Source organism: Diplodia seriata (assembly GCF_021436955.1).
Source record: "Diplodia seriata strain FDS-637 chromosome Unknown scaffold_3, whole genome shotgun sequence".
Lineage (NCBI taxonomy): Eukaryota > Fungi > Ascomycota > Dothideomycetes > Botryosphaeriales > Botryosphaeriaceae > Diplodia > Diplodia seriata.
This window is the reverse complement of record NW_027117310.1, coordinates 1,533,929-1,551,387: the sequence shown is the minus strand read 5'-3', so window position 1 is coordinate 1,551,387 and position 17,459 is coordinate 1,533,929. Positions and strand designations below refer to the sequence as shown.

The following is a 17,459-nucleotide window of genomic DNA, read 5'->3' as shown; positions in this document are numbered from 1 at the left end:
AGCAAGTTGGTTCCTTGGCCTCCGAACTGGCGCTCTTAGCCGGTCGGTACATGCGGGCTCGCAGATCTATCTCGTATTTACAGTTGATGGAAGGTTTATCCGAGGCCCCCAAAATCATCTCTTTCATGAGCCGATGCATACCTTTTATCGTTCCTTTCGACCCACTCGCTTGACTTCCCAGGTACTGATGAGCTTGATGGTAGGCTGGAGACCTTGGGAGCACAAAGACACGGAAATCCTGTTGACCTGTTGGTGAGCTATCACGTAACATTGCTCGCAATACTCTCAGGGCTTTGGTACAAGATAGCAACGGGAAGTGATGGTTGATACGATCTGTCCCCTTCATTGGAAGCGGCAGCCTCTCAAAGTTCTGCAAACGTCCACGAGGTGGCTAGATTATTTGGTATTCGTAATCCCAAGCAGTCATCCTGCAGTAGCCGGACGGAACTGGGTTCCGTCCAGCTCGGTCATGTTGACCTGAGGTATCCTCAGTGGACGGGAATAACTTCGAGCTGGCTTTCATCTCGTGTACAGGTGACGCACCAAGCAGTCTTTCACGGCGTATGTGGTAATTGCGCAGGCCGCAGGAAAGCCCTTGCTAACCTTGGTCAGAAACAGCAGAAAGATCAACTGGAGAGACGATGATAGTTGTGGGTTATGATCTTTATCCGTGCCCCTTTGACTTCATGTAGATGTCTCACCCGCTTCGTCCAGACTCCCCCTCGGCCAGCTGCGAGCGGAGCTAACAAAGAAAAGAGCCCCAACACGACCGCTACGGAATCTCGGAATAACTAACAGTGCCAATGAAGTGTACGCTTTTTCTTAGACATGTTACGTTTCAAACGGCAAAATCATCACACCTGTTCCACTCGGGTTTCTTTGCCATGTGGGTCTTTGGCAGCCAAACGGCGCATAATGAACAGCCTCCAAGTATGAAGTCTCCTTACCCCCAACGTAAAGCAACATCTTGATCGCACATGCGGAACTTGTTATTGCCGCAACTTGTCTCCCTGGTGAACACTAACCGTGGAGATTGATCGAAGATGCAGCACATTATTTCCTTGGTAGAGTGGTTTGGGGGTCTTTGATCAGCATCGTCGTCAAAGTGAAAGTCTAGGCCCCAGATGTCTGAAATATCGGACCCTGATGAACAAGGGTTTCTGATTCACTCCGACTGCTCTGATGATGGCCAGAACATGGACTGATGCCAAGTGTTGTCATACATGAAGGAGTGAGTGGCCAAGCCGATATTCTAGATCATATAAACACCCAGTGCAGTCTACCAGAGCCGTCTAGATCACAGCAAACCTGCCTGGACTCAGGAATCTCGACCCAGCCTTGCCAATATCTGAGCAAGCACCGAAGAGCGCGTTGCAAACATACTGATTGCCACGCCACCGACAGCACTAGCAGCGTTTTCAGCATGTGGGATACACCCATGGCTAATGTTTCCATGGATACCAGCTGGTTGACACCGATTGAGCCATTCTCCCATAAATCTGGGTTCTTCCACGAGCTTGGTCCCACTCTCATATCTCCTGATCTCTTCAACCCGCCAAGTAACAACTCACCCCCGGATCCTTTTGCTATCTTCCAGGACCTACCAAACATGCTCGCCGAGAAGAAGCTCCACTGGACGCAGCGTGTGGCCCTCATCAGGCACAACCTCCATGCCGCCAGCCGCACCGGAGACTTCACCTTCTTCAAGACACTTCAGGCCCACCGCCTGCTCGAAGGCACAGATCACCTCGCCGCCCTGAGCGCTGTCATCGGCGATGCCTCAGACCAAGTCCTGGCGTCGCTCGACAACTACAATTCCGTCATGGCCTACGTGCATGAGGATGCGTTCAAAAACGTCTACGAAAGCGTCAAGACGGGGGTGCGCGAGCAGGCCGGCAGCTACGATGACCGCCGTGCCATCTACTACGTAGATGCGGCGCAGCAGAAGGAGAAGGCGGAGAAGGCCATCGATAAGATGATCAACTCGGCCATCACCATGATCAACGCACAACCGGTCAACTGCCAGGAGGAGGCGGCCAACGTGTGGATCTGGGGCACGACCTTCGTGGCGGACGCGATGGAGGTATGTCTGGCGCAGGTCGATGCCATCGAAGTGTGTCTGGACGACTTCATCCGGCTGGAGAACGCATGGAGCGTGGTGCAGAGCGCCGTGGGCTCCTCCATCGGCGCCATCAAGGGCATCTTCAACCTCATGGCCCCCTGCGAGGCGCCCGAAGCCCAGCAGCACCGCTCCGACGCCACCGAGGGCACCGTCCGCTCCATGCTCCGCCGCATGAGCACCGCAATGACGTCCGGCATGAACTCGGCCGGGCCCTCCCGCCGCCAGTCTGTCATGTCCGTCTCCAACAGCATGCCGCCCGTAGTGCCGCTGCAGCACGGCTCCATCCAGACCGGCCCGCCGCTACGCGGCGTCGGCTGGAGGCCCAGCGCGCTGAAGCACAGCAAGGGCCCGATGGAGCTGATGCCGACGATTCCGCCTACGCCGGCGGCCGCCTTGCTCAACACCAACCCCTTCGACAGTTCCTTCAGCGGGTGGGTCTCTGCTCCTCCTCTTTCTCCCCCCCTCTCTCCCCCTCTCACGCCCATCGCTTGCTCCTCCGCACTGACACCGCGCAGCAACAGCAACTTCTCCGTCGGCGAAGACATGCCTCCGCCTCCCACGGCGCCGCCGACCACGCACTTCTCAACCAACGCCGCCAGCAGCAGCGCGTCCAACAACAACGCCGCCCAGCATCAGCACCAGCAGCATCAACAGACCTCCGCCGGACCCTCCTCCGCCGGCGGGCAACAGATCGCGCAGCGCACCTACTCTCCCGGCAACACCAACACCACCAGCACGACGCACCCGCCGTCCGCCACCAATGCCTGCAACAGCAGCAACAGCAACAACAATACCGGCGACAACGACGGCTCGCCCGGCTCGACGGCCACCAGTAGCGCCGCCTCGGCGACCGGCAGCGGTGTCAATAGTGGCAGTGGTAAAACGTCGACGCGTCCGCGCAGCGCGAACGTGCAGGACTCAGTGCGCCCGGTGTTCGATGACATGCTGTTCTCCATGTAAGGTTCGCCTTTTTCCTTTCTTTTCCTCTCACCTTTCCTTTCTTCCTACCTCTCTCTCTCTGTGTCTCTCTTTCTCTCTTTACTTTCTTTGCGATGGCAAGAAAATGTAAGCGATTCAAAGGTTTCTGTTGCGCGAGAACTGTTACAGCTACTGATATGGAACCTTTTTTGGCCGAATCGCTACAGTGGACAGGATGACCCGCTGTCGGAAGACGACGCCCAGATGACGGGCATGATCTTGAGCGGGGACGCGAATGGCTTGAGTGGGTTGAGCGTCAACGGCGGGTTTTTGAGGAGGCTGTCGACGGCGTTCAATGCACCGACGGTGGTGCACTGATGGTGAAGCTGTTTTGGTGACGCAGGGATGGGAGGGGCTCAAAGGGTTTTCATAGGTATGTTTTGTGGAATTTGCGCAACACTGTTGTTGTTGAGGGATTGCTGAATGCTGGGATGGAGGGGAAATGGATGGATGACGTCTGTCGCTTCCGGGTGGAGAGCTGTGGCTCCAGTGCGTCCTTTTCTCTCTCTTTTCTTTGTCAGCGAGTGTTGGTTTGACCCGTTAATGTCTAAATTATCTCCGGTCTTGGTCTAGTGATCAGCATACATTTCTTCAAAGGAAATGCTTACTACTACCACTACTGAGACTTTTGATGCTACCTACTCCACAAACCGGAACTCGGAGCCGGTCTGGTCAACCTCGAAGGTTAACTCGGACGGGTCGAGCCCCAGGACCCAAGTGTCGTCCACTTCGGGCTTGGGCTCCCAGAAAGTGGCCTCATGCCAGGTAGACAGGTGCTTCTCGCGCAGGTCACCGTCAAGGTCGCCCCAGCACCACCACGTCGTGCCCACGAAGGCGTCGACGAAGCGGAACTGCCACTCCTCGCCCACCAGGTCCTCCGGCTTCAGCTTCCGCTCGTACTCGAACATGCGGGCGAGCGGCAGGTCGTGCGTGATCTCGACGCTGCCCTCGGCCGGGATCGTCAGCAGCCGCGCCCACGGCCGCTCCTTCAGGTCCGGTGACGGCGGCGGGTCCATGCGCGCGTGGTGGAGGATGATGCTGCCGAGGTTGATGCGCCGGCGCCGCTCGGGTGGTTCGTCCTTCGTCGCCGTCGCGATGAGCCCTCCCCTCCGCTGCCGGAGGATGTCGCCTCTGGCGCTGGCGTACTCGAAGATGGTTTCGTTGCCGAGGATGGTGATGGCCTGGCCGGGGCGCGTTGTCTGCGCGATGCGCAGCGAGATGTGGATCTTGAAATCCTGCGGCGGGTTGCTGCTGATGGAGAGGGTGGGCGAGGATGCCGAGGCCGAGACGGCGATGGTCGCCTTGCGCCGTTCGGGAGGGCAGGATTTCTTGATGAGCATGGTTGTGGTGGGGGAAATGCAAAGGTAGGGATGCGATGGCCGTAGACTCTGCAGCGATGTAGATATGTAAGTAGTAACATTGAGGGTCGGATCGACGTCAATGACCCCACTACCCCACAGCGGTACAGCAGCTGGGCGCTTGCGCTGTACAGGGTTACATACGTGCGGCCTCCCACAATCTTAGGCTGCACTGGCTGGCCCCCACGCTGCGCCCAGCCACTGAACTGCTTGAAACAACAACTGGTCTTGCCGAATCAGCCCCAACCCAGGCTCCAACATACCGTAATAGCATCCTATGTTCCCATTCTCTGGTTTCGGACACGGATGCCGCTTTCCGCTCCAACTGCTGCTACACCGACCCCTGAGATCCGACGGCTGCGCAGTTGGTTTTGTGCGGCACGATGCCATTATTCTGGCCTACCAAGTCACAAGAACGAGTGAAACGACGCCTGTATGTAGAGTCACAACTTTAGACCAAGCCGTAGGGCGCCGACGGGCTTGTTGTGACCGAATGTACATACGACCTCCAATTTCTGCTACTCATCGTAATTGTGTATGGTTGCGATTCTAAGGTATAAAGGGTAGATAATTGGAGGCATACAATCACTCAACAGCACTCAGCAAACAAGACATTCATCTCCCTTAGAATCCAGTTATCCACTCAATTTCTGTCAATCGTCCAAGATGATATCCCCTTTCAGCATGGTCGGTCTCTCCTGGGGATTGCTTTCCACCATGGCCGTGGTAACTGCTCTGCCCCACACTGTCCTCCCTCGCGACGGAAAGACGTACCAAATCGTCGGCTGTACGGCTGCGCAGCAGAAGAAACTCACGACAGCCTTCGAGGATGCTGTGAAATTGGCTAGCGCCGCAGATGACATTGACGATGACAGCAACGCGTAAGTTTTACCTGTCAACTCATGAACACTGCTGACCACCGCGTGTGATCAAAGCTTCTCGCATTACCTCCGCAAGGACGATAAAAAGGAAACGAAGAAGCTCTGGAAAGCGGTCGCGAAGGTTAATAGCGACGACTCTCCTTACAAGTTCAATGTCCGCTGCGACAAGTGTCTAGAAAATCCTGCAAGGCAAGTATCTGAGGCGGCCTTCTGCCATCGCCTACGGCCATAGAGCTAACGTGTCCACAAAAAGCCTCGCCTACACCAACCCAAGCCCAGCTGACGACGACAACCCTGTCCCCGAGATGACCATCTGCCCCGCCTTCTTCACGAATGCCGGAACCAAGAACGACCTCGGATCAAAGAGTTACATACCCGACAAGCGCAACAGCTGGTGCCAGACGGACTACAAGTTCAAAGACTTTGAGACGGCCGGCCACACCATCCTCCACGAGCTGACGCACTTCGACGCTGTCGGAGACGAGGGCGATTTGCCCCAGGCGTAAGTCCTTGCACGCACGCACCCGTTTTCTGCTTGTTACACGTACTGATGGAACTACTCCTCATCAACAGGACCGACGAAGGCATCACTTCGCACGGAACGATCGATGTTACAGGCTTCGGCGATGACTATGTCCCAGCCGCACGTGCTTTCTTGCAAAAATGGGTCGCAGATCCGGACACAATGAAGAAGGATGATGGCCCGAAGCCATACCAGAACGCCGAAAACGTTGCTGCCGCTGCCACTGGTTGGTTTCCTCTCCTTTCGACCCCTCACCTCTTCCAAAGCGAGATTGCTAATTTGGGCGTGCCTCGCAGAATGGTGGTTCAACAACAAATGTACCAACATCGACAACATTGACCTTTGAGTCCATCAAGCCAAATATCTCTGTTCGAGTTTGCGAGAAAAGGCGAGAATGAAGGGGAGATGACCGGTGGGACATGGTTCGGAGTAAAGGCGAATTTTTTCTTTTTGAGCGCCGCATCTGGATATTGATTAGACTAGAAGGGCAGGACATCGTTCGTATTTCTTACTACAATGCAAAGCTCGGCGTTACCAACTGCGTCCAGACCTTGGATTCAACTGCCCATGAATATGGTGCACTATCGGTAGGAGTGGCAATTTCTTTTGTCACCCGCTGTGGCATAGGGCTCAATTTCGCCCACTCAGACACATACTTGCTCGTTTTCTCGACATAGACCATGCAGTAGTCTAAAAGATTGACCAATAAAACACTCTTTACTCGTCATCTTCGACCTTAACCACAGCATCCTCACCCTCACCCCCGCCCTCCCCACCATCCCCAACCTCCCCCACAACCACCCTCTCCGGCCCCCGGGCAGCACCCCCCTCCCTCTTCACCTCCACAACCTCCACCCTCGCCCCCCTTGCCGGCCGCACCTCCACCGCCTCCACCACCGTCTCGACGCCCGCCGCCTCCCTGCCCTCCTCTGGCCCCATCGGCAAAGCGTCGACGTCAATCTCCCAGTTGAGCAAGCACTTCAGGATGACCTCGGCGCCGGCCTTGCTCATGACGGCGTTGGCCTCCTTGCACCTCTCGTCGCAGCAGCACTCCAAGCAGCCTTCTTCGCAGTGGCAGCCCGCGACCCTCTCGCACGCCTGGCGCAGCAGGAGATCCACAAACTCGAACGCCTTCGCCGCGATGCCCGCGCCGCTAGCGCCGCCCTTGGCGTCGTAAAACGTGAGGCGCGCGGGGCGTTTACGACTCGTTTCCCTCGTCGCGAACTCCTTGAGGGCGTTCTTGCACTCGGTCCTCACGTCGCCGGGCAGGCTGACGACGAAGTTGGGCATGAGGCTCATGACGGCGTGCTCGGCGGCGTGGATGGCGCCGCCGACGTGCAGGCGGCGCTGCTTCATGATATCGAGCGCGCGCTTCGGCACGTCCAGCCACATGCCTTGGCTGCGCAGCACGATGGGCGGGTTGTCGACGGCGACGGCGTCGAGGATGCGGCGGCGGCGGTCGACCTTGAAGAAGCCGAAGACGACCTGCGTGATGCGGATGGGCCCGCGGAAGGCGCGCGACTGCGACCCCGGGATCGCGCGGATCGCCTCCGTCTCGATGGGGTCTACGTCGGTGAAGTCGCGCTGCTGCGTCGTCCAGTCGACTTTCACGCGCTCGACTTTGGCGAGCATGGCGTCCTGCGAGAACTCCCGCACCAGGTAGCTCGTGCCTTGGTGCAGGAAGATGCCGCCTTCGTAGATGGTGAAGAAGGCGCGCGAGGCCTCGAGCTCCTCGAGCACCGCGTTGCGGTTGTTGGTCACGTCGATGATGGCGAAGTGCTCCTCTTCCGTGTCGCGGATCGCGACGTGCGCCGAGGGCCGCGGCAGGAAGCGCTCGTTGCAGTGGAAGAAGTCGAGGTCGTCCTTGCGCATGCGCTCGGCCGCGATGCTGGGGAGTAGGTGGCCGAAGTACTTGGAGTCTTCGTCGGCGCGGATCGGCATCTCGTGCGCGGCGCATTGGATGTGGCCCTCGAGGCAGAGCATGTTTTCCAGGTCCACTTGGAGCTCCGCGTTGGGTTTCGTGAAGATCTCGTCTGGGTTCTGCATGTAGTGCTGGTCGGTGGGGAAGCAGTCTCCAACAAGGACGGATAGAGAGTCTTTGTTCCGGCGGCCGGCACGACCACTCTGTTGCCTCAGGTTGGCGATCGTGTATGGGAAGCCGACGGTGACGACCGCGTCGAGTGATCCGATGTCTACGCCCAGCTCTAACGCGCTGGTGGCGACAATACCGACGAGCTTTCCGTCGAACATCTCTCTCTCGATCTGTCTCCGGTCTTGTGCAGTATAGCCGCCGCGGTAAGCCATGACCCTGTTCATGACTTCAGGTCTCTCGAGATTGTTGAGCTCAGTCTTGACAGCACTGATCAGACCTTCACATTGCTTTCGTACGCGACAGAATGCAATCACTCTCACACCGCGCAGTATCAGTTGGCAGAACAACTTCGCAGCCTCGGCCATTGTATCACCTCTCCCGGACGAAGGATCCCCCGGGTCTTTGAAGGGCGTGTTCCAGCAGATAAACTCTTTTCTTCCCGACGGTGAACCGTCGAAGTCGGTAAGCTTTACTTCTTCGACGCCGAAGATGGTCCTCATGTGCTCCTCAGGATTCGACACTGTAGCAGAGCAGGATATGAATTTGACGTTGTGGTTGCCGAGTGCCGCACATATCCTTCGTAATCTCCTCATGATGAAGGACACGTGGGATCCGAAGAGGCCATTATAAACGTGCAGCTCGTCGACGACGACATATTTAAGATTCTGGAGGAAGTTTCTCCAACTCTCCTCCTGGGGAAGAATAGTAATGTGAAGCATATCTGGGTTGGTGAAGATGATACGTGCCTCGTCGCGGATGTAGCCGCGAGAGGTGAAAGGGGTGTCTCCATCGAATGTTTCAACGACGATGTCCTGAAGGCCGTCCATGAAACGCAGCAGCTCTTTCAAGCTTCGCCGTTGGTCCTGGGCCAAGGCTTTGGTCGGGAAAATGTACATGGCTCTTGTGTCGTGGTCCTTTTCCAATTCGTGGAGCACCGGGATCTGGTAGATCAGGGACTTGCCTGAACTCGTCGAAGTTGACACGATGACATTGTGGCCGTCGTAGAGGTTGTTGATGGCTTCGGCTTGGTGAGCATAGAGCCGTTCAATGTTCCGCGTATTATACAGAGCATTCACAAGGTTCTGTGAAAGCTGGAAGTTGAGGTCCCCGTAGATAGCCTCTTGCGGATCAAACACTCTATGGCCATCTGGGACGATCTGACTCGTGTACCACTCTAGCTTCTTGATCTCTTCTACGATCTCTGGGATGGACGCTCGCTCTGAAGGGATTGTTGATGGTAGGTTACTTGTTCGGTCGCTTGGCCCTGGGGTAGATGCTCGGCTCTCGGATGGGGTTGGGATGTAGACGGTGTATTCATCTAGAAGCTTCTGCACCGAGTCTTGTTCCAGCTCGGCGCAGTCGTTGAGCCATTGATTGACGGCAGAGGTGAATTTAGCATTGCGCTTCTCGATCAGATTCAACATCTGCTTTTGACTGTAGACGGGCATCTTTAAGTCCTCTCGGCGTAGTGGCTGAGTGACTCTGGTTGGCTCTCCAGTCTTTCTGTGCTGCACCTGTCGCTTGAGATCTCCGTCGACGAATTCGAAGAGCAGGACTTCACCCTTCTGCTTCTCCTCCTTTTCTCGGTCTTCGGGGTCGGCTAGGCGAAATTCATTGGCTCTTCTGCCAGCCATGTTATCCTCGGAGCCCATAAGATTGACCTCAAGCATGGCTTCATCAACGTAAAGGAAGTTGATGGCGGATGGCACGAGAGCTTTGAGTTGAGCAACGTCATCGATCATCAATTCCCGCTTGATGTGGCCTTCGACAGTGGATTTGATGTTCTCCAGAGTGGTGGCGAAATGTTTGCGGGTGCAGCAGAAAGTGTAGACTAAGTTCATTGCGCGGTAAACCTGTTGAAGCCTCGTAAAATGGTCGGGCCATGGTACCGAGGATTCGACAAAGCTGGAAGAAGTCTTTCTGCGTAGCGTGGGGTTGGAAGAGCCAGAGTCGGACTTCTTCGTGCGTCGCGGCTTCTTCCCGCCGTCGTGCGTCTTGGTTGGAACGGTTGTGGTTGCAGCGGTGGATGCCGAGGCGGCGTCTGCTGCAGCTTCGACACTCTCAGCACGCTGCTCTTCCTCTGCCGCAGTCTCATCCGGAGCTTTTCTCTTGCGCGGCCGCTTTATTGTGCGGTTCGAGAGACTGGCTGCCTGTAGCCTCGCCATGGTGTGAGCATGCCGTGGGAAGTTACAGAGGCAGAGGTGGCGACCGTCGATGACGCGGGTGAAAGATGCGAGGCCGGCAACGACTTGGCGCGATTCACCACCACAGACAAGAAGATGCACAGTAATATCGTTGACAGGCTTAGGAAAGTCCAGGAGTCTCGTAAATCATAAAGTAAGACCAGCAAGAGACAAAATGAGAAGGCGCGACGCGCGGACGCGGTCTCACATGTTCACGTGTCGAGGCGCCAGGGTCGGCGCGCATCTCGTCAAGCCTTCGACTCGCGGCCGAAGTAAACACACCTGCACCACCCATCCACCTTTCGCCTTTGTTCTACTCGACAGAATCGCTGCGTCTTTCCGTTCGACTAACAACATGGCCAATTGAACCCCTACAAGCTCCTGACTCCATCGGCCACAGCAACATCGAAAAATGGCTACCGGTCCGCGATCAGCAAAGCGTCGCAAGCTGAGCCCTCCCCCCGATGATGCGTCCGCCGCCGCCTCGACCACCGAGAACACATCGTCCGTCTCCACGCCTGCAAAAGGCACGCTGAAGCGACCACCGCGCCGCGCCGGCTTGCTTTCGACCGAAGGCAGCCGCACCAGCTCGAGACTCGCCCGCCGACAAGGCTACGCCAAAGACCTCGATGACCCAGACGTCTACGACGATTTCGACAGCGCCTTTGGAGGATCGCCGGCTAGGCAGCTGCACACCGAGGCTACCACCGCCGCTAAACGCGTGCCGCTGCCGAAGCCTGCGACGCGAGCGAAACCGAAGCCTGCGCCGCAGAGCGACTCGCAGAAGGAGAACATCCCTGAGGAGGACAGCGAGCAGGAGGTTAAAAATGAGACCCCACCGAAGCCTGTGAGGCGCGGTCGTAACGCTCCGGCGCCCGAGCCAGAAAAAGGAGACGCGGAAGAGGTCGAGCCTGCGCACACAAGGTCGCATGGCGGTAGAGCGAAGGCGGCAGAGAAGAAGCAGGAAAGCCCGGCGAAGAAAACACGCGCAACGAAAAAAGTTCTGGAAAACGGCCACGAAGAGCAGGAGGACGAGCCGCAGACTGCGAGGAAATCAGCCAGCAAGGCGAAGACGCCAGCTAAACCACGGCCATCGGCGACAAAGCCGACGGAGGAGAAAGCGAGCTTACTGGACTTGGTTGAAGATGGAGACAAGGCCAACGCAGATGATACCGACGACGCTGTTCCCCAGCCCGTTGATGTATCTCCGGTTTCGAAACGGCGCAATCAGTCCGCCAAGTCGCAGAGTACACCAAAGAAGGCGGTAGACTCTTCCAGAGTAGATTTGGGCCCATCTTTGGAAGCATTAACTCTACTAAAAGCTAAGGCTTTGGGTCAAGTCACCGGCAAGGAGCCCGTGCCGCTGGTCGGTCTGGAAGAAGAATACAAGAAGGTCCATCAGCTAGTGGAGCAGACTATTCGTGCAGGAGAAGGAAACTCCATGCTCATGATTGGTGCTCGTGGAAGTGGCAAAACAGCATTGGTCAACCAGGTGCTGAAAGAGCTGTCGAGGGACCAGCGCCAGGACTTCCACATTATCAGGCTGAATGGCTTTGTCCATACTGACGACAAACTTGCGCTCCGGGAAATCTGGAGGCAGCTCGGGAAAGAAATGGACGTGGAAGAAGATGCCGCTGGCAAGAACTATGCCGATACTTTGGCTAAGCTGCTCGCGCTTTTGTCTCACCCTTCCGAACTAGCTGGAGAGGAGTCAGACGAGGTCGCAAAAGCAGTCATCTTCGTGATGGATGAATTCGACCTCTTTGCTTCACATCCGCGCCAGACTCTGCTTTACAATCTGTTCGACATTGCACAGTCAAAAAAGGCGCCTATTACCGTCCTAGGCTTAACCACAAGAATTAGTGTTTCTGAGAACCTCGAGAAGCGAGTCAAGAGCAGATTCAGCCACCGATACGTTCATTTGTCGCTGGCAAAGAGCTTTACGTCGTTTCAAGAGATGTGCAAGTCTAACCTGATGCTTCGACCTGAGACGTTCACCGAGTCGGAAGCGACCAACTTTGCTGGTCAAACTCCATCGAAATCCCGAACTGGCGCCAAGAGCAAACAACCGGCACATTCCACAAACATCCTCACAGCCTGGAACAGCTCCGTAGAAGTGAGTCACTTTACTGATTATCAGTGATACCAAACAACTAACAAGCGGCTCAGACCCTCTTCTCCGACGAGCATTTCCTCCAATCCCACCTCGCCCCGCACTACCACCTCCACAAGTCCGTCCCCGCCGCCCTCTCCACTTTCCACCTCCCCATCTCCCTCCTCTCGCCCTCAACCTTCCCCCTCACCCCCGCCCACTTCGTCACCACATCAACGACGACCGCGACCACCACCGCAACATCCCCAACGCTGCTCGCGCCCCCCGACTCCAAGCTCTCCCTCCTCGCGCACCTCTCGGACCTCGGGCTCGCGCTGCTCGTCGCCGCCGCGCGCCTCGACATCATCCACGACGCCGACACGTGCAACTTCAACATGGCGTACGCCGAGTACGCGGCGCTGGCGAGCCGGGCCAAGATCGCGTCGGCGGCGGGCGGCGCGCTGGCGTCGGGCACGCGCGTGTGGGGCCGCGAGGCCGCGCGCCGCGAGTGGGAGAACCTGAGCCGCTGGGAGCTAGTCATGCCCGTGGTCAACGGCGGCGGCAGCGGCGGCGGCATTGGAGGCGGCTCGGCCGATAGCGCCATGGTGCGGTGTGATGTCGCGTTGGAGGAGATTGCGCCGAGCGTGGGACCCGGGCTGGATAGGGTTGTGGAAAGGTGGTGTAGGCAGATTTGAGGAAGGGGGGTGAGGTGTGGGTGCTATCAGTGGTTGAGCTGCACCCGACAGGAGAAAGGGCGAAAGTTTCATGGTGATGATGAGTATGGGAGGGTTTCGGTCATCCCTCACCGCTCGTATTCGTTCAAGGGTAATGTTGTATACCTACTGGGGGTAGACCAAAATCACCTGCTTCTAGTCTTTGAATAACTTAGAAGTACTAATTCCTCATCCATTGTGTGTGCCATGCTTCCCCATCTGTAAAAGTTGCTGACAGTGCACACCCATTGCTGTTCTCTATTCAGCCGTGGAAGGGCGAGGCTGTACGCACAGCCAGCCCCCCCTGTCTCTCAAACGATAGACGATAATGCATATACCATGCATGTCACTCCGCAAGGAAGAGAGGTGTTTTCCCCACTGTTACCCCACCTGAGCGGCCGCGGTGCTCAGCCCTTCCCGTCTGGGCCCGATCGGTGTCCCTCATTAGTATCAACGCCGACCTCTTTCCTCCTCTCATGCATGCGTAGTGTCATCGGGGCCGTTGCACACCGTTGTTACCACGGCCAGCCAGCCAGCCCTATCCTACCCCACTGCAAGCCCCTGCCGCCGTCACATGCAGGCCCGACACGTTTCGAATGGCCAATCGATATACTTAGCGGCGAGCTCCGCGTCACACAGCGAAGGAAATATTGGGCTCTCCCCCGTCGTTATTCCCGGACGCACACGTCTCCGTCCTGCGTCACCGTAAGCAGTCGAAGCCGGCTCTGAAAGATGTTTCGACCATAGCGCTGTCGAGCTTGATCTGCGCTGGTTTGTGCTAATTTTTTTAATTCTAATTTCTTATTGTCAGGCTCATTGCTACTTGTTCCGGTGTTTACCGGAGATAACTGATGATGAGGATGACTGCTTAAGCACAGCAGTCAGCTTGGCCTATTTATTCCGATAGGATCAGTTCTCTTGATCCTTCCCGCTGACTGCGCCGGGTAGGACCGATCGTGGAGTGGGTGAAGAATTAAGCGCGTGAAAAGTGGACTTCTTCTCCACAACGAGCCTTTTAGCTTCTCGTGAGCATAAGCTGACGGTGTCTCTTCTCTGGAACGTACGTCAGAGTGAATAGAGTTTGGTGGCATCTTTCGTGAAGTAAGAGTATTGTCTCGACGGCAGCTGCGACTTCATGGTTATTGCCTGGAAAGTGGACGTGCATACACGACAGCTGACAAAGAAACAAGGCTATCCATCTGCCAAGAGGGCGTAGTCTCGGCGTGGTTCGTTTTGAGCTACCTTGCTTTATCGTCATGGTAGCAACCAGCAACTTCCGTTTCGAGAGCCACGTCCGAAGATCATGCTCCACACGTACCATACCAAGCACCAGGGACGGGACCCCGCTATTCAATGACGACTACCCAACGCCCAATTACCGGTCCGTAGTTTGCGAGAGATACGTGGGTGCATGTCTGCCTACTATTGCCATTCTCGTCCCCTTGATTCGACGGATAGGATTCGATGGACCGGCCTTCCCATGAACTGCTCGCCAAGTGCGGGGATCGTGAGCATCATCCGGCTCGTCTCGCGTCCACGCAATCAACAGGCGGGTCTAATTATCGGCTATATGCAGGGACAAGGGTCGGCGGCGTCCCGCTGCGCAACAACTCGGGTCAAATGGGAACTGAAAGTAGCTCCACCAAGGCGGTACGCATGGCTGGCGGCACAGAAAGTCGTCACTTAGAATGGCAACTGCTCTCGCCCTTAGCGTATATAAAGAAGTCAACGATTTCCAAGTCGTGCGTGTTACGTGCCTCCTTCGCATATCCGCAGCCCACATCGCCCAGGCCGATACTTTGTACTCGAGGGCTACTAGTTGCTTATGTGCATGAGAAACAATTTCCATGTCAAGTGCAATGCGTTGGCAGGGAGACACCCAGGATGAACAGTCTACATACTGAAAGGCCGAGGCTGAAGAGCAATGTGATAGTCGTCTAGAAATGCGTCGGATGGCCCACACACCTGCTGTGTAACGTTCAAGCCCTTATCCATTTGATCAAAGTTCGGTTCACTTACTTGAGAGGGTAATCCCAAATTTATTCACGATTATGTGATTCGCCAAGCCGTCAGCGTCTGCAGCCTTGGGCCTTGCCTTGATCAAGGCAATCAAGAAGAAACGCCCGTGGTGGCAAAGAAGAGGCTGAAAGAGATGTGGGGGTACTTATACCGGCTCTCTGCACTGATATTTTGACTCTCGTCCCTCATTACCTTCACCGGACCTTTCCCTATCCATACTCTCTCTGCCCAAGATTACCATCATGGACACTTTCACTTTCGCATATTCCACCCACCCCGGAGCCTCCATGGCTCTGGGTGCTCTCATCTTCACGGTCGTAGCCTACCTCACGCACCGCATCTTAAAGATTGGCTCGCGTCCCGCCGGCTTCCCACCCGGGCCGCCCACACGCCCCATCTGGGGCAACCTCAAGGAAGTGAGTCCACTTCAATATTCCTACCATCCTACTCACTCTCTTGCCCCTTTTCCCTTTTCGACGTCCAACTACCTCACCGATCTATCCTATCTCTCTACCCCTCGTTCTTTCTCTACCTCTTCTTCTCTCTCTCCCTCTCCCCATCTTATATCACCCCCTCCCAACAACCAAACCACCAAGCCCCACCAACTAACCACGTCCCACCGACCCCGCTTAGATCGACACTCTCCGCCCGCACCTGACCTACGCCGCCTGGAGCGCGACCTACGGCCCCATCATCACGGCGATGCGGGGGCCGATCCCGGTGGTGGTCGTCAACACGGCGGCGGCGGCGCACGACGTCTTCAACCGGCGGGGTCAGGCGACGGCGGGGCGGCCGGCGGGGATGAAGGTGGACCTGGCGGCGCGCGGCAACTACGCGCCCGCGCTGATGGGCGGCGCGCCGTGGCGGGCGGCGCGGCGCATGTGGCACGCCATCCTCAACGTCGGCGCCGCGCGCTCGTACCTGCCGTACCAGGCGCTGGAGACGGTCAAACTGCTGGCGGACGTGTGCGACGAAGAAGAAGGAGGTGTGGGGGGTGCGGCGGAGTGGCGGACGCACGTGGAGAGGTTCAGTAATAGTGTTGGCATGACGATGCTGAATGGCAGGCGCGTGCCGCGCAAGGAGGACCCCGGGATCCGCGAGGTCATCGACGACCTGACCAACATCTCGACGCTGCAGCTGCGGACCGAGTGGATGGACGGCGCGCAGTGGCTGTGGAAACTGCCGGGCGGCCGCTGGTGGTTGCCGGCCAAGCGGGCTGCGGAGCGGCTGGGGGCGGTGCACGAGGCCATGTTGACGCGGCATTGGAACAACACCAAGGGGTGGTCGGAGAAAGGCGAGAAGCAGCTGCCCAACTTCATCCAGGCGATCCAGGAGAAGCTGAGGGCCGGGTGGGAGGGGGTGAGCGAGAGGCAGGGCATGGAGATCGCGAATGAGTTGCTGGTCGCGGCCACGGATACGACGGCGAGCAGCTTGAATAACTTCATGGCGGCTATGGCGCTGTTCCCGGATGTACAGAGGAAGGCGCAGGAGGGTTTGTGGATCCCCTTGCGCAGCAGTTCTGACTGGATTCTAGTCTCTTGCTGACGGTAATGTGCAGAGATCGATAGAGTTGTAGGCCCAGACCGCCTACCCACGGAAGAGGACGCCAACAACTTACCTTACACCCGCCAGTGTATTCAAGAGTATGCCCCCTAGCTCGTTGGGTTGTTCAGGGAGATCCCATGCTAATCCGTTCATCTTTTCCAGGCTCCTGCGTTGGATCTCAGCCGTGCCCCTTTCCCTGCCTCATGCCACCACCACACCCATCCAAATCGGCGAGTACCACATTCCCGCCGAGACAACAATCATTCTCAACACCCACGCTATTCATAGCGACCCAGTAGCCTACCCGGATCCGAAGGTATTCCGGCCGGAACGCTGGGAGGGTAAGCTCGAGACGGTGGTGTCAGACGAGCAAGTCGGCGCCCGGACGGACCTGTTTGCCTTCGGCGCTGGGCGGCGCATCTGCCCAGGCCAGCACGTCGGCGAACGGAACCTCTACTTCGTCATTTCGCACTGGCTATGGGCGTTCGATGTTCGGAAGAAGAGGGATGCACAAACCGGGAAGGAGATCGACATAGATATGGACGATTTGAGGCCGGGATTGGTGAACACGATGAATCCGTTCGAGGTCGACGTCAAACCGAGAAGCAAGGATAAGTCGGAGTGGATCAGGACTCATTGGAAGAAGCAGCGGGAGGCGCTGTTGGACGAGGATGAGCAGTGGATTCAGAGCCCGGAAGCTGTGGCGAACGTCATGGCAAGGTCGGCGAGGTGAAGTGGATTTCCGAGGCGCAGGCGCATTCGCCGGAAAGGTTGAGAGACTACTCCAAGTAACAGACCCAGGTCATGCACGTAGGAGCTGCGTCCTTGAACGCTCTGGGGGCGCAGGACAATCACAATTGTTTGACTGTAGTACTTGATGCGCTAGTGCGTGAGCTCGTTCGAATGGTGTTTGAGATGAGCGGGATAACCTGCTTCCAAAGTCTTAGACACAT

General features: G+C 56.9%; 7 protein-coding genes across 7 annotated transcripts; 5 read left to right on the top strand and 2 right to left on the bottom strand.

Moving 5' to 3' along the window:
- Nucleotides 1–1,453: 1,453 nt before the first annotated feature.
- Nucleotides 1,454–3,082, top strand: SLS55_003186 (uncharacterized protein; the record flags this gene model as incomplete). Its single annotated transcript, XM_066774666.1, has 1 exon — nucleotides 1,454–3,082. One exon carries the CDS (start codon nucleotides 1,454–1,456, stop codon nucleotides 3,080–3,082), a length of 1,629 nt encoding a protein of 542 aa, XP_066634785.1.
- A 656-nt stretch (nucleotides 3,083–3,738) lies between these two features.
- SLS55_003185 (uncharacterized protein) lies at nucleotides 3,739–4,440 on the bottom strand (the record flags this gene model as incomplete). Its single annotated transcript, XM_066774665.1, has 1 exon — nucleotides 3,739–4,440. One exon carries the CDS (start codon nucleotides 4,438–4,440, stop codon nucleotides 3,739–3,741), a length of 702 nt encoding a protein of 233 aa, XP_066634784.1.
- Nucleotides 4,441–5,175: 735 nt separating this feature from the next.
- On the top strand, nucleotides 5,176–6,208 carry SLS55_003184 (uncharacterized protein; the record flags this gene model as incomplete). Its single annotated transcript, XM_066774664.1, has 5 exons — nucleotides 5,176–5,339; nucleotides 5,394–5,460; nucleotides 5,516–5,841; nucleotides 5,913–6,088; nucleotides 6,159–6,208. 5 exons carry the CDS (start codon nucleotides 5,176–5,178, stop codon nucleotides 6,206–6,208), a joined length of 783 nt encoding a protein of 260 aa, XP_066634783.1.
- Nucleotides 6,209–6,579: 371 nt separating this feature from the next.
- On the bottom strand, nucleotides 6,580–10,119 carry HRQ1 (ATP-dependent 3'-5' DNA helicase; the record flags this gene model as incomplete). Its single annotated transcript, XM_066774663.1, has 1 exon — nucleotides 6,580–10,119. The coding sequence occupies one exon, from the start codon at nucleotides 10,117–10,119 to the stop codon at nucleotides 6,580–6,582; it is 3,540 nt and encodes a 1,179-aa protein (XP_066634782.1).
- Nucleotides 10,120–10,549: 430 nt separating this feature from the next.
- ORC4_2 (origin recognition complex subunit 4) lies at nucleotides 10,550–12,280 on the top strand (the record flags this gene model as incomplete). The annotated part of the gene is made up of 1 exon (XM_066774662.1): nucleotides 10,550–12,280. The coding sequence occupies one exon, from the start codon at nucleotides 10,550–10,552 to the stop codon at nucleotides 12,278–12,280; it is 1,731 nt and encodes a 576-aa protein (XP_066634781.1).
- Nucleotides 12,281–12,624: 344 nt separating this feature from the next.
- ORC4_1 (origin recognition complex subunit 4) lies at nucleotides 12,625–12,924 on the top strand (the record flags this gene model as incomplete). The annotated part of the gene is made up of 2 exons (XM_066774661.1): nucleotides 12,625–12,629; nucleotides 12,657–12,924. The coding sequence occupies 2 exons, from the start codon at nucleotides 12,625–12,627 to the stop codon at nucleotides 12,922–12,924; spliced, it is 273 nt and encodes a 90-aa protein (XP_066634780.1).
- Nucleotides 12,925–15,203: 2,279 nt separating this feature from the next.
- Nucleotides 15,204–17,239, top strand: SLS55_003180 (uncharacterized protein; the record flags this gene model as incomplete). Its single annotated transcript, XM_066774660.1, has 3 exons — nucleotides 15,204–15,377; nucleotides 15,595–16,453; nucleotides 16,689–17,239. The coding sequence occupies 3 exons, from the start codon at nucleotides 15,204–15,206 to the stop codon at nucleotides 17,237–17,239; spliced, it is 1,584 nt and encodes a 527-aa protein (XP_066634779.1).
- Between the last annotated feature and the right edge of the window lie 220 nt (nucleotides 17,240–17,459).